This window comes from Lithobates pipiens, unplaced genomic scaffold, assembly GCF_037356315.1.
Source record: "Lithobates pipiens isolate NorthernLeopardFrog02 unplaced genomic scaffold, aLitPip1_a1.2 Scaffold_1, whole genome shotgun sequence".
Taxonomy (NCBI): Eukaryota; Metazoa; Chordata; class Amphibia; order Anura; family Ranidae; genus Lithobates; species Lithobates pipiens.
The window spans coordinates 189,174,454-189,190,887 of record NW_027507685.1 but is presented as its reverse complement, the minus strand read 5'-3'; the positions used below and the strand labels follow the sequence as shown (position 1 = coordinate 189,190,887).

Sequence of the window (16,434 nt, the reverse complement as noted above, 5' to 3'; positions counted from 1 at the left end):
TTTTATTTATTTCACTTATTAAAATTTTTATGGATTTTATATCTTATATATTATTTTTATTTTATATATTTTATTTTTGAAACAGGTAGAGCCTTCTTTTGGTAGTAGTTGGGCTTTTAATCTTTTTTACTATATAAATAAGTGTACAAATAAAAAATGTCCATGGGAGACCTTTCCGTAATGGGCTACTGGAATAAGAGCTCTCTTATCTTGGAAGCTTTAGTTTGACCACCCGTTGCCTCTCCAACACCTTAAGCCTTTCTACCTTTCTTGTGGGAGAGGATGAAGGGACAATCCTTGGAACAGGGTGGCCACTGTCTATAGTGCCCCCCTCCCCTTGTCCCCATAGCCACAACTGCGTTAGCTCAATCCACCCCCCGCCCCCCACTGTCCCCTTTCTTCCTCCCCCGCCACATCACACCCTTTCCCCTTAATCACAATTCTCCCTCTCCTTCCCCCCCTTGCCCTTTCTGCCCCCCCCACCCCCTTTATTGCACCCCCCCCCCCCATCCGCCTTACCCTTCCTTTCCCGCCTTATTGTCCTCTCTCTGTGCCTAACTTCCCATGCTTCTGTCTTTTATGGACACCTCTTCACCCTCGTCTGCTGCTGCTAATGCCCCCTTCTGGCCACCTGAACTCTCCCATACAGCTTGACAGTCAAAAGCCCCTGAGACCTCCCTCTATTGCAAGTCTCACCAAGTAAAGTTCTGCCCTGCACTCTTGCTTTACTGTGCATTAGTCTTCTATCCATCAGGCCACTATTGCATTGGGATTACAACTCACTCTATGATGCTACCCTCTTAGCCCACCACCCCCCCTCCTTTTTTTTTATTGTCCTTTCTTTCTTCATTAGGGACCTTAGTGGTAAGTAGGTGACTTACAGTGCCTTGAAAAAGTATTCACACCCTTTAAAATTCTCCATATTTTGTCATGTCACAACCAAATACATAAATGTTTTTTATTGGGATAACATTTCTTACAAATAAGTGTGATGTGCATTTATATGGCGCCCCCTGAGTCAATACTTTGTAGAAGCACTTTTCTCTGCAATTACAGCTGCAAGTCTTTTTGGGGATGTCTCTACCAGCTTTGCACATCTAGAGTGACATTTTTGGCCATTCTTCTTTGCAAAATAGCTCAAGCTCTGTCGGATTGGATGGAGAGCATCTGTGAACAGCAATTTTCAAGTCTTGCCACAGATTCTCAATTGGATTTAGGTCTGGACCATTCTAACAGAAGAATATGCTATGATCTAATCCATTCCATTGTAGCTCTGGCTGTATGTTTAGTGTTGTCTTCTTGTTGGAAGATGAACCTCCGCCTCAGTATTAAGTCTTTTGCAGGTTTTCTTCTAAGATTGCCCTGTATCTGGCTCCATCCATCCTCCCATCAACTCTGACCAGCTTCCCTGTCCCTGCTGAAGAAAACCATCCCCACAACATGATGCTACCATCACCATGTTTCACAGTGGGAATGGTGTGTTCAGGGTGTTGTGCAGTGTTAGTTTTCCACCACACATAGCGTTTTGCTTTTAGGCCAAAAAGTTCAATTTTGGTCTCATCTGACCAGAGCACCTTCTTCCACATGCTGTGTTCCCCACATGGCTTCTCTCAAGCTGCAAACGGGACTTCCTATGGCTTTCTTTCAACAATGGCTTTCTTCTTGCCACGCTTCCATAAAGGCCAGATTTGTGGTGTGCACGACTAATAGTTGTCCGGTGGACAGATTCTCCAACCTGGGCTGTGGATCTCTGCAGCTCCTGCAGAGTTACCATAGGCCTCTTGGCTGCTTCTCTTATTAATGCTCTCCTTGCCCGGCCTGTCAGTTTAGGTGGACGGCCATGTCTTGGTAGGTTTGCAGTTGTGCCATACTCTTTCCAGTTTCAGATGATGGATTGAACAGTGTTCCGTGAGATGTTCAAAGCTTGGGATTATTTTATTTTTTTTACTTAACCCTGCTTTAAATATTTCCACAACTTTATTCCCGACCTGTTTGGTGTGTTCCTAGCCTTCATGATGCTGTTTTTTTCACTAAGGTTCTCTACCAAACCTCTGAGGGCTTCACAGAACAGTGAGAATAATTTACACACAGGTGGACTCTATTTACCAATTAGGTGACTTCTGAAGGCAATTGGTTCCACTAGACTAGATTTTAGTTAGGGGTATCAGAGTAAAGGGGGCTGAATACAAATGCACCCCGCACTTTTCACATATTTGTTAAAAATTTTGAAGATCATTTATCATTTTCCTTCCACTTCACAATTATGTTCCACTTTACGTTGGTCTATCCCATAAAATCCCAATAAAATACATTTACGTTTTTGGTTGTAACATGAGAAAATGTGGAAAATTTCAAGGGGTATGAATACTTTTTCAAAGGCACTGTATATATATATATATATATATATATATATATATATATATATATATATATAATCAAAAAAAGGGCCGCGCTTATAAAAATGAGTGAATTAAATAAATTGAATGAATTAAATACACTAAAAATGACTCAATTCATAAATTAAACCGTAAATAAATAAATAATATATCTTATGAACCAAGAATAAATTACCGATACTAATGAGAATTAATACCATTGTTAATAAACAGTGAATGAATAAATGCCAATTACTGTGAATCAAAAAATGACAATAATAGTGAAAATTCATTCATAAATATAACCATAAAAAATTCAGTAAAATAAAGAATAAATTAATAAATAAATTGTAAATGAAAATAATCAGTCCACAGTCTGTGAGGAAATCAAGCATCGGCTTGAAAATCTTTCCACATTAAAGTGACTTGTGCTGAAAAGATCCCACCACCAAGTGAAATGCACGCTTACCAGCTGTGAAAGCTTAAACGCATATGACCATAACCCAGCCGGGGTCTTTTCCTCAGAGTATTCTCTCCAAACGATCCAATCGCCAAACGATCCAATCGGCTACTCCTCTGTAAAGGTCTCCCAGCCCTACTCATTCAGCTCTCCACTGGTACCAATGGTATGGCGAAGGGTAGATGAGTATTTACGCAAAAGAAGAAAAAATGGAGCAATCATAGGTAAAACCCGTAGGTATTTTATTTAGGCATAGAAAACACTGCAGCTTATAAACAAAAAACACTTTAAAATTAGTATAAAAATGTGGCCGGTTGGCTACAAAACACACGCCCGTGCTAACAAACAGATGGACGTAGCGCGCAGTGACGTTAGCACATCGCTCCTCTCAACGCGCTTCATCACAGGTTTGACGTCGTCATGGGGAATCCTAGCAACCAATAACTGTGCGGTACAGCCCCCAGCATCCTAGCAATCAATAACTGTGTGGCACATGCCCCAGTGTCCTAGCAACCAATAACTGTGTGGCACAGCCCCCAGAATTCTAGCAACCAATAACTGTGTGGCACAGCCCTCAGCGGCCTAGCAACCAATAACTGTGTGGCATGGTCCCCAGCTTCCAAGCAACAGATAACTGTGTGGCACAGCGCCCAGCATCCAAGCAACCAATAACGGTGTGGCACAAGCCCCAGTGTCCTAGCAACCAATAACTGTGTGGCACAGCCCCCAGAATCCTAGCAACCAATAACTGTGGCACAGCCCACAGAATCCTAGCAACCAATAACTGTGTGGCACAGCCCCCAGCATCCCAGCAATCAATACCTGTATGGTCCAGCCCCCAGTATCCTGGCAACCAGTGACCCAAAGACACACAGCGTCATTAATTGCTAGGACACTGGCGCCCAGGCCACAGTGTTATTGGTAGCTGTGCCAGCACCCTAGACACCAAACGGGGGTGGAAGGGCAGAAAAAGAACAGCCGCCTCAGGCGACAATTAACATAGGTCTACTCCTGATTTCAACCAATAGTTACAAGAGAATACATTCAGGTTGGTTGTGCAATTTTAGGTCAGGTTTATAAAGAGCAGGAAAATCCCATCACATTAGCGGGAATAGATGCATCCTCCGCCACTGACCATCTGCTGCCATTGTGTGCCCCCCCCCCACCCCCCCAGGACAATTATTCACATAATAGCAGCATTAAGTGTGAGGAACTAATGAGGACTTGTGCAAAAGAGGATTTTAGGCTGAAATTCTAATTTGCAGAATGGTGAATGTGGTATTTAATGACAGCGATGGATTAAATCTAAACTCCAGCCTTCCCTTCAGTCTTGTACAGTTGTACAGGCTCCTCTACTGTACTGAAATTACCTACACTGACTTTCACTTCACACTGTGAGCTTATGAAAGTGTGCATTCAAATCTGCAGCAAGTCAAACTGCTTCCCGCTCTATTTACAGCATCCTGCTGGCCCCTAGCACCAGTCATGACCTGCTTGCATTGCATAGAGAAGCACAGAGACCCAGTGATGATGTCATTGGGTCTAATACAAGGTATGTCATTAAAAATTAAAACGTTTTATTTAAAAATTCCATTAGCATGTTAATGAGGGGGAAAAAAAAGAGGAATATGGGCTGATTAAACTTTATAGGGGTCAGTGATGAACCATTGATAAGATCAGTAATTTTTCCTGTAGTGAGTTCAAAGGTCATTGGAAAGAACCACTGAGTGCAGAGAGGGACAAGGAGACGGATAACCCCACAACTGTCAGCTTGGCCACAATCTATGCAAATGTTGTCCCGTTCCGGATCAACCGCCCACATTTTTTTTCTGTGGATGCCCCCTGTCACCACCCTCCCTCCCAATATCATTCGATCAATATTCCACACAGGCGGAAGTGGATTTTAATCAATAATTAAGATATTATTGTAACTTACAATCATAAGTTATCAATCACATCTCTGTTTCCACAATGTAATCTCATAATTTGATCAATGCAACCATGCAAAATGATAATTTCCTGCCCTGGCCAATCAACTCAGTGCGATTCCACTTGAAATGGAGTCTAAATCTTTTAAAAGGGAAGACAGTTATTCGATTGCTTGCGGTAATAAAATTGACATAGGGCGGCACAGTGGTGTAGTGGTTAGCACTCTCACCTAGCAGTAAGAAGGTCGCTTGTTCAAATCCCAACCACAGACACTACCTGCCTGGAGTTTGCATGTTCTCCCTGTGCCTGCGTGGGTTTCCTCCCACAATCCAAAGACATGAAGGTAGGTTAATTGGCTTCTGGCTTCTGTCCAAAAAAAAATTGTCTCTCGTATATGAATGGGGACTGTGGGTGTAGCAATGTACAGGGAAAAGGGACAATTGTAGACACCTCACTCAGGATGGACTGGTGTCTTTATTCAACCTAACTAACTATGAAACTATGAGACATGTGTATGGCAACCATATGAGTGCATGGTTAACGTTAGACTTCAGTTAGGAAATTATTTTGGTTTGGATTTGCAGGCAACAGTAGCAGGTAAGTATACAAGAAAAAAAAAAAAGGACAGAGAGCATCACCTTCCAAGTGTAGTTTATTATTAACTGAATAAAAGCACAAATATAATGCATTCATATGATGATAGTAAATACTGGCATGTAGCAAAAATTTGGTCCACCCTGACATGGATCATCTGCTGGAAAAGGATAACCTAAAATCTAACCACAAAAAGGCAGCCAAGCAGAGTGAAGCATAGAATCGGCTGAGGATTCAAATGCAGCGTGCTCAGGCTACTCCAGCTGTGGACAGCAGAGCGGTGCAGGGAAGTGTCAGGTGGCAACCAATGATGTCAGCACATTGTGAGTGGCCCCCTCTCACAGCTCCTACATGACAAACGGGCTGGGGTGCCATAAAACAAGTAGCCATACCCCATGGCTATGGGCTTCAAGGCAGCCCAGCCCCTTTGTCAAGTCTATCAAGTTCAGTCTATTCAATTGTTTGCAGATTCAGTATTAAAAGTGTGCATGGCCACCATATGAGGATAGAGATTAGAGAGAGATATAGAGAGTGAGATATAGAGAGAAAGATAAGGAGAGAGATAGAGAGAGAGATAGAGAGAGATAAAGAGAAGAATGCAATGGCCAGTTCTTATCGATTCCTTCCAATTCTTACATCAACCCTGCCAAAATTCCAGATCATTCTTGGAACAAAAGAAAATGCACATAATTACAGCATAATAAATGCTGAAGGCAGCTCAAGTTAGCCTCCAGTATGCCCACATATTGGCAGCTCTAATTCTGCAGACAAGGACATAAAGGGGAATTCTAAATAAAATACGATATGACAGGAAGTCATAAAATATGGAAAATGCAAAGCTATTCAGTTGTGTCTGCTCTTGTGTTGAATACAGCCTCTGGAAGTATAAAAGTATACCTAAAGGTAGTTTTTTAAATTTTAGTTTTACACAGAGTGGAGAGGGATTAGAACACCTGCCAGGACTTAATGCCATCTGTGGGAGATTTACCCTGATTTTTTTTTGTCCTGGTGACCGTCATCACTGAAAGTGACAGAAAATCCCAAATTTTGAGTTGAATAACAGGAATAGAGGGAAATTCTTCCAATGGAGACACTAGTCCTGGTGACAACCAGGGATTCCTTCTCACTTCCTGTTTTGGGACAGGAAGTCAATGGAAATTTTACCTCGAGCAATATGGATGGAAAAAAATAAATAAATATGGTTATAACCCTCCCATATATTCTATCCAGAAAAACGGACCTTCTCCCTGCAAGATGATCTTTGAGTTTTGATGGGCTCTGCTCATTTTTACTGTACTTGTACTGTACTTTCCCATACTTTTTGTTGACCATGGTACATGGTATGGGCCCAGAACAGGAAATTAAGGGCAGGTGGTTGACATGTGAGTAAAATGTTTGCATTTTGGGGTGAGAGGGTCTTTTGGGGTGAGAGCATTAGGGCTGTTGAGCTTGGGGAGGTAGGGATGAGTTTTGAAAGCTCTGCTAATCTTTGCTGTACTTTCTCATGCTCTTTGTTGACCATTAAATATGGTATGGTACATAGTAAAGTACAAGGCCATGGTACATTCATCTTCTCTTCTCTCTATTTTGTTCGCAGAGAGGGGGCTCGGCACACAATTGCAGTAAACTGAGGGTGGGTCAAGTCATCCTAGAAGTCAATGGGATCTCCCTTCAAGATAAAGAACACAGAGAGGCCGCCAGGATCATTGCCGAAGCCTTCAAGACCAAAGAGAAGGATTATATGGACTTTCTGGTTACAGAGTTTAATGTGTCGCTATAGTGGCCATCTATGGTGTCCATGTCAGCGTATAACCCAACCAGGGGTCAGTGCCACGAGAAACAAGTACTATATGCTACTTTGTATACTGTGTAGCTGCCATCTGTGTGCTCTTGCTACATATGTGCTCCCTCCGTCAGCCTTGTGGCTTATGTACTCCCTGTTTATGATAAGTCTGATGTCATGCTGGGACTGGAAAAAAGAGGAGGTCAGTAGTTAAAAACATACTAAGGGCACCTTAAGATAGAACCTTAGAGTATTCACACTGACCACACTGGAAGGTAGGTCAAGTCACTGCTGAGATCTTTGGTCTGATGGAAAGGCAGATCCAACATTTGTTTCCTCCTGAGTGTTATTTTGATGACTGGATCATACGGAGACTTTCAAGTATGTTTAAAAATCTCTGCTACAGATGTAGGTGACTTTCTGTGCTCACAAGAGATCATGTTTGCATGGTCAACCAGTGCAATATGCAATCACTAGCAATGTCAGGATCGGTCATATCATTGGTATCGGTGGACACCAGTTAGCTGAATCAACCACTGGCCTCCTACATCTTTTAGGGAAACCATTCCACCACACCACCCAGCCTCATTCCTCCAGCTCATTCTCTCTAGCCAAAATGAATTAAAAAAATAGACTTTAGTGGGCTTAAAGCTGAACACCAGGCAAGCAGATAAATACATATATGAGAGCTGCTTCACCTGCCAAAGTATTTTTATTTCTTTCCATATTGTCCTGAGATTTACACAGCCCTATCACTTAGCACAGTCAGAGAGATGAGACTTACAGGCTTCTGAGCAGCAACAGGCTGATGAGTTCTGCTCTCTGTTCATGCTGATATCTCCTCTTTTAAGTATATTCAGCATATTAGCATGCAGCACAACCGATTGGCTACGAATCCCACTCCCTACTCTCCCAATCGGAGAGGTGTTGTACAGGGGATTTCAAGATGCTGAAAATCAAGTGAAATTCAGATTCTTACACTACTTGTATTTAAAAAATCCATACAAGTTGTATTAACTTGTGCCCGAAGTTTAGATTTATTTACCTATTTTCTTTGTCTTGTTGACTCCAGCAGTAAGAGTACAACTACAACTACACGGCCATGCCCCCAATGATGCCATTTGAAGTGGCTGTCTCAAGCGGCACTCATGGTGGCCTTGTGGGGTTGCCGGGGTGATGGCCTTGAGACTGTGCTGTACACCACTTTTTCAGTGCATGTTTAGCCCTGTGCATGTACAGTGCCTTGTTTGTACAGTGCCATTGGTTATGGTGTAGGTGGCTGCATGCACTATACCAACCAACGATGCTGTGAGGCCTGGCCCCCTGCATCCTATCAGCAACTAATGGCACTGTGCAGCCTGGCCACCAGTGTCCTAGCAAACAATGATTCCATGCAGCCTGCCCACCGATGTCCTAGCAACCAATACTGCTGCGTGACCTAGTAGCTACTGATTCCAGTAGCTTTGCTGACGCCATGCCACAGCAGCATCTCTGGATGCTTCATTCAGCATATTGTCAGGTCAATGTAAAAAAACTCAGAAACTGAGACATTACTGGTAGAAATCAACACAGACAAGAGCAAGCTGAGAGAAAGCTGAGAGCTGAGAAAAAAGCCTGGGGCGTGAGCTGGGAGAAACTTGTAGGATAGGAGAAACTCATAGGATAGTAGGTAGGAGAAAATCATGTACAGAGATATCAGTGTCATGGTCCCCGAAAAACCATAGGGAGCTGGTGGGTGATTCCATTAACTGGCTTCTACTCAAAACTAAAATAAAAGCTTTGGATGGACAGATCCTTCAAATAAGCAAATTAATAGTAAGCTGCACAAACAAACATACATACAGAGGACATATGAACAAAAGAAATGCCGATTTATAGGCTAAACCAATAGACACTAGTGGAGAATCTACAGTGTGTAAGCTTTTAGACAACATAACCAATTCCATTTCCACTCCACTGCTCTGTGCCTGAACCTTATTAGCCCATTATGGAGAAGAGCAATTCCCATTCTATCCTGCTACCTACAGTGTGTGAGTGATGTGCAGCCCCGGTTGCGACCTTTCATGTACAATGTATGTAATTACAGAGCTTGTCACTTTACTTTTTCAATAAACCTTGTATGAGAGAAGCAGTTGGATGCTAAAACAGTCTATTAAATGAATAGAGACAACCTGATTGCTGCATTGCGTACAGTATCTACACTCTGACCATGCAGACTAGTTGGGTCCTGATACAGCTCAGTGTGCTGAAGATCACAAATCATTGCAGTCTAGTACTGGACAAAGCACTGATTGCATGGTCAACAACCGTGATTCTCAACCTTACTCAGACCAGGGCTCAGTAAATTCTTCCAAAACCGTCCACACCAAAGAAAAAAATAAAAATGTATATGTATATATATATATATATATATATGTATGTGTGTATATATATATATATATATATATATATATATATATATATATATATATATATATACACACACACACATATTTACACAATAAAAGTATTGGAATAAAAAAGCATGTATTGAAGTCCTGGAGGGCTGTGGATGGGGCTAGATGCTGTTGCGAGATGGAGGGTCTAGAGAAGGTTAGAAGACTCTGTGGCAGACTTGGTGGCCTCCAGGGGATGAGGTTTCTGAAGGAGGCTGGGGGAAACAGTTGGAGACTGAGCTTCTGGAGAGGGGTGGGGGGGTCTCTCCACAAGGGTGGGAACTTTACAGGGGCACTGTGGGAGCCTGGGGGCTAGGGGGACAATATGGAAGGTCAGGGGGTAGTGTGGCACACTTTTGAAGGTTGGGGACATTATGGTGAACTGGAGTACAAGAAAAAGAACCGCTGCTCCAAGTGTATGAAAATAAAGCTAGTAGGAATATCTTGTGGAGTGCCAGCCCCCACCCGCCTCCGTGGAAAACTTGAAAAGAAAGAAAGAAATGGCTGCACATTCAGAACTTCTGATTGATGTTATCGCTGAGAACAAAATAAAAGGCAAAGACACCAAACTGTGGTCACATAGACACATTTCACACCTCTTTGGTGTCGTCGTAACAAAATAAAAGGCAATCGGAAGTTCTGGATGTGCAGCCATTTCTTTCTTCTTTCCATGGTGAACTGGAGGCTCTGCAGTAGGATGGGTACACTGTGGGGGAGCACCATGGGAAGGTGGAGAGCACTGTGGCCCACCATGGAAGGTTAAAGTAGAATTCTAGGGCCTTTTCTTTTCTTTTTTTTTAAGGGAGATTATTTTTCGCCATCTGCGTCCCATTTCAGAGATTTACCTTCACTTCCTATGCCATAGCCATACAGAAAGCGAGAGGAAATCCCTGTAAATTAAGGGAATCCCTTGCAGTGACCCCAGATTACCAGAATGATTGTCCCCATTGGAAGATTTCCCCTCTATTACCTTTTTGGGTACAACCCAAAAATTGGAATTTTCTTTCACTTTCAATGATAACAGTAAACAAGACAAACAGAGAGGGTGTATCTTCTTAATGGGGGGGCACAGACACCAATAAAACTTGAACACCTCCCCCCAAAAAAAAAAAGTTTTGCGTATGGTTATACTTTAACCGCTTCCTGCCCGCCCTATAGCCGAATGCCGGCCTTAGGGCGGGCGGCTTCCTACGCCTGGCCGTCCCTGGACAGCCTGGTGTTTACTTCCGCAATGCGCGCCGCCGCGGGCGCGCATCGTGGAAGTTCTGTGTTTGCCGTGTCCCCCGGGGACAGGCAAACACAGATCGCTGTAAACGGCCAATCACAGCGGCCGTTTACAGCGTGATCGGCGTGTCCAATGGGAGATGATCTCATATGTAAACATATGAGATCATCTCTCAGCGCCGCTCTCCCTCCTCACACAGACAGCGTGTGAGAGGGGAGAGAAGAACGGCTGCAGCAGCCGTCAGTGTAAAAAAGAAAAAAAAAAAAAAAAAAGTAAAAAAAAAGTTTAATAAAAAGTGCCATCCTCCCCCAGAGCCATCCTCCCCCAGTGCCACCCCCCCCCAGTGCCATGCCCCCCCCCCCCCAGTGCCATCCTGCCCCAGTGCCATCCTGCCCCAGTGCCATCCTGCCCCAGTGCCATCCGCCCCAGTGCCATCCGCCCCAGTGCCATCCTGCCCCAGTGCCATCCGCCCCAGTGCCATCCGCCCCAGTGCCATCCACCCCAGTGCAATCCACCCCACCCCAGTGCCACCTGCCCGCAGTGCTATCTGTCCCCAGTGCCACCTGTTGTCAGTGCCATTTGTCCCCAGTGCCATCTGTCATCAGTGCCACGTATAAGTGGCATCTGTCATCAGTGCCACGTGTTATTAGTGCCACATAGTGCCATCTGTCATCAGTGCCACGTATTAGTGCCATCTGTCATCAGTGCCACGTATCAGTGCCATTTGTCATCAGTGCCACCTGTCAGTGTCACGTGCCATCTGTTGTCAGTGTCACGTGTCATCAATGCCACTTATCAGTGCCATCTGTCATCAGTGTCACGTGTCATTGGTGCCACGTATTAGTGCCATCTGTCACCGGTGGCACGTATTAGTGCCACGTATTAGTGCCACATGTCATCAGTGCCACGTATTAGTGCCACGTGTCATCAGTGCCACATATTAGTGCCACGTGTCATCAGTGCCACGTATTAGTGCCACGTGTCATCAGTGCCACGTATTAGTGCCACGTGTCATCAGTGCCACATATTAGTGTCATCTGTCATCAGTGCCACGTGTCATCAGTGCCACGTATAAGTGTCATCATTGCCACGTATCAGTGCCATCTGTCATCAGTGTCACGTGTCATTGTCCTGGTATTTCAAAAGTGTAATAAGTAGTCAACAAGTTAGATGTGTAATTTATGCTCCTAGAACACGTGATGGCGCTCCCTGCATGTTGGGCCTCTCTATGTGGCCAGGCTGCGAAAAAGTCCCACACATGTGGTATTGTAATACTCAGGAGGAGTAGCAGAATTTTTTGGGGGGTGTCATTTGTGGTATACACATGCCACGTGAGAGAAATAACCTATTACAATGACAATTTTGTGGAGAAAAATAAAGAAAATGAAAAATCTTCATTTTGCAAAGAATTGTGGGAAAAAAATGACAACATCAAAATGCTCACCATGCCTCTTACTAAATACCTTGGAATGTCTACTTTCCAAAAAGGGGTCATTTGGGGGGTATTTGTACTTTCCTGACTTGTTTGGGTCACAAGAAGCGAGATAGGCCACCAGTACATCAGATGTGATCAATTTTGTGCGATTCGCACCACAGCTTGTAGACTCTCTAACTTTCACAAAGACCAAATAATATCCACTAATTTGGGTTATTTTTACCAAAGATATGTAGCAGTATAAATTGTGGCCAAAATTTATGAAGAAAAATTAATAATTTGCATAATTCTGTCACAGAAACAAAGAAATATGCGTTTTTTTTCAAAATTTTCGGTCTTTTTTCATTTATAGCGCAAAAAATAAAAACCCCAGAGGTGATCAAATACCACCAAAAGAAAGCTCTATTTGTGGGAAAAAAAGGACACAAAATTCATTTGGGTACAGTGTTGCATGACTGAGTAATTGTCATTCAAAGTGTGAGAGCACCGAAAGCTGAAAATTGGTCTGGGCAGGAAGGGTGTTTAAGTGCCCAGTAAGCAAGTGGTTAAGGGGCTTTATGAAACTGGTAAGAATGGGATGGGCTGATATGGACAGAATAAAAAATAAATAAAATAAAATATATAAAAAATAAAAGGAAAAAACTATATACATTTTGTGTTATATATATATATATATATATATATATATATATATATATATATATATTTCCTTCATTCTGCTTGTATACCAAGTAATATGCAAGTATAACAGCACTTTCATTATTTAGACATCATCCAGACGCAAGTCATCTAGACATCATTCAGAGATGATGCAATCCTGTAAATCCTGGTGCTTGTGCATTTCTTGACTATATTCACAAATTGCGAACACAAAACAGCCTCTTGCCTTCTGCCTTGTGAATTGCTACAAAATCAAAATGTTGTAGTCTAATCACTGGGGTAGAAGAGACTGGGGAAATTCTTCTACCTGCCTACAGCAGACTGAGGACATTATCTTCACCTAGGCAGAGACACTAAGGAGAACTTTTTAATAATTAAATATTTTAAAGTGATGCTCCTGTCGTATATTATGCCTATTAAATATTTTATTAATCCAGATGCAAAGGGCTTTTAGTTAATAAAACTAGATTTTGCAGCTGAAAACCAGCTTCCAGGTTTTCCCATTCACATCGTGCCTATTTGTCAGATCACATGCCAAAACGCAGCCTATCGCCGGCAATGACACTGCCGGAATTGGTGCGACACAGACTTTGTAGTGCCGCATTCCCAAAAGTAGATCCTGCACTACTTTCGGCGAATTTGGGAGCAATTTCAATAGCATGAACCAGCACAGACGTCTCTCAAATCATCCCCAAACTCACACTGAAATGCCGGTTTGAAATCATGCGAGTTAGGCTGAACTCGGACGGTTTCAAACCCGCATTCAATGTGAACTTAGGCTTATTGTAAAAACTTAAAGGGGGCTGTAAGGGTTCAGATTTAAACTGAGTGGCCCCTGATCCTTCTCTTCTGGGGTCCCGCCACGGCGCTCCTGGCTCCTCCTCTTCTCGAGTGTCCCATGGAAAAAGCACTCTCCTACAGGACACCCGTGCGGGCGCTCCCATGTCCTGCTGCTGCGTCTGTTGCCACAGACAGAAGTACTTGGCTCCGCCCCCTGCGTCATTGGATTTGATTGACAGGAACGGGAGCCCATGGCTGCGCTGCTATCAATCTATCCAATCAGGACATGAGACACCGGCCAAAGCTGGTGTTTGTTCCCGTCATGGGAATTATGGGGCTCAACTAAGTATAAGGGGGGCTCAGGGGGCTGCGGCAGTAAAGAAGGTTTTTCACCTTAATGCATAGAATTCATTAAAGAGGATGTAAACCCACTCTCATCTTTTCTAAACTACTGCAATATTAGTTATCTAGAAGGCTATACATGACTCCTGCTTGTATACTTATCTGTCAAATGTCTCCCCTCTGTCTGCTATGAGACCCGAAAAAAATTGAGATTTTGTGGGTGGGTTTGTTTTCCAAGGCTCAGTGGGTAGAATTGTGATGTCAGTAGACTCCCCGACCACCTCTACACTCCCCTTGTCAATATGCATTTTCTCCTGTTTATTTCTTACACTGAACTTCTGCTATGATCTCTAACATCTAGTCAAAACCCAGAAAAGTCCCCACATTACTTCAGCATGCCAAATCATGCTGAGGTGTGGGACATCCAATCCTTGCAGAGCAGCAGAAGAAAGGAGTGGGAGGGAATTAAAAAATAATGCATGTCTCATAGGCTAGTGCACGAGATATGTAAATCACCTGTCACTCACAGCAAGGGGGAGGATTTGACAAAGGTTTTCTCTGTTTGTCAAGATTTATCTCACTGAACAATAAAAGAGGATTGCTTAGAGCTGGATAACTCTTTGTGGCAAGACTGGGCTCAAATGGTAGAAAATCTTATACTCTACATTATGACATAAAAAATAAAAAAAAAGGGTTTACATCCACTTTAAGGTAAAAAACGCCAAGGGTTTACAACCCCTTTAATTGAACAAGCTGAAGTTACAGCAAAACTGCAATTTACACCGGAGCCGCTGTGGAGATATGTGAACCGGCTCCATAGAGAGTGGGTCAAAATCTCCTGCTGTGTGAATTGGATGCGGAGAAAAATCCACATCCAATTCACATTGGTGTAAACCCAGCCTCAGTAAATCAACCCCCAAAGTTTCTGAGAGGTTCACGTTAAATTTGATATACTACAGTGGGGATAGAAAAAAAAATCACCCCTCTAGTAAAATAATCACATTTTGTTGCTTTGCAGCCTGAAATTGAGACAGACACAGTTTTTGTTTTATCCAGCTGTATTCACGCAAGTGCAATTTATAACATCTAAGGGAAAGATATTACACTACTATGTGAGAATTTTTTTTTTTAGAATTTTTAGTTGAACCACCTTTTGCTTTAATTACAGCCTTTAGTCTGTTGGGATTTGTCTCTACTAATTTTGCACATCTAGACTTTGCAATATTTGCCCACTCTTCCTTGCAGAACTGCTCAAGTTCAGTTAAATTGGATGGTGACAGCTTTGTGGACTGCAGTCTTCAAGTCATTCCACAGATTTTCAATGGGGTTTAAGTCTGGGATCTTACTAAGTCATGCAAGGACATTCACGGTCTTCTCCTTCAATCACTGTGTGCTCATTTTTCTGTGTGCTTTGGGTTATTGTCATGTTGGAAGATAAACCTTCTTCCCGTTAACAACATTCTGGCAGTCACGCTTCCCATAGCGTCCGGCGCCCGAACACAGTGCACTTAAAGGGCCTTAAAAAATGTTTTATTATATATATATATATATATATATATATATATATATATTTTTTTTTTTTTTTTTTTTAACATGGATTGGCTGCCACTGTGTGTTACCAAGTAAAATAACAGGTACACCCAATAAATATATAGATAGGGCTGGCTGCAGTCTGTTTTTAAAACGAGTCCTTTATGTTTTTCAGCTCAGGTTGAAAGTCAAGTGTCATACACTGGAACAATTCGCACCTGAACTAGTAAATGAGGCCGCACCGGACTCCTTAAAAAAAAAATGCAAGGAAACCGTGCCTGGACATTGGGTGAACCGAGCCTAAGCCCCTGTACACACGGTCGGAGATTTCCACAACCAAATCTGACGGATTTTGCCCGTCGGATTTTGTTCGTCGGATCTTGTCCGAAACTGTTGCATACACACGGTCGGACAAAGTTGGCGAAAAATCCGATCTTTCAGAACGTGATGACGTAATTTCGTTACGATGGGACTACATTCAGGCTAGTAGCCAATAGCTTTGATGTAGGAATTTGATCTGAGCATGCGTGGCACTTGGTCCAATCAAAATTCTCTACACATGATCAGAGTATGTCCGATCTGCCCAGTTAGTCGGGAAATATTTCCAACATGTTGGAAAATTGGGTCCGACGGATATTCCGATGGAATCAGTCCGATGCATACCACACACAGTCGGATTATCCGATGACACGGTCCGATAGGACACATTCCGACTGATTCTCCGACCCTGTGTACAAGGGCTAATACAGAAGGTGTGGTAATGGCCAAATCACTAGGTGAAAACAAAGGAAAAAAGAAAACGAATGCAGCCACCACACCTAATTTATGCAAACCGTTTTTCCCCCTGCGTGTGTCACAATGTAACATCAAGGTAGTGGCGGTTGGT

The 16,434-nt window shown here is 42.9% G+C and overlaps 1 protein-coding gene across 2 annotated transcripts in view; it reads left to right on the top strand.

The window, feature by feature from the left end:
• WHRN (whirlin) overlaps positions 1 to 9,286 on the top strand; it is a 293,265-nt gene extending 283,979 nt beyond the window's left edge. For both annotated transcript variants that reach the window (XM_077479041.1, XM_077479042.1), the window contains one exon: positions 6,956 to 9,286. In XM_077479041.1, coding sequence (XP_077335167.1) covers positions 6,956 to 7,138 — 183 coding nt within the window. In that variant the 3' untranslated portion in view covers positions 7,139 to 9,286. The remainder of the gene's footprint in view (positions 1 to 6,955) is intronic.
• The last annotated feature ends 7,148 nt before the right edge of the window (positions 9,287 to 16,434 follow it).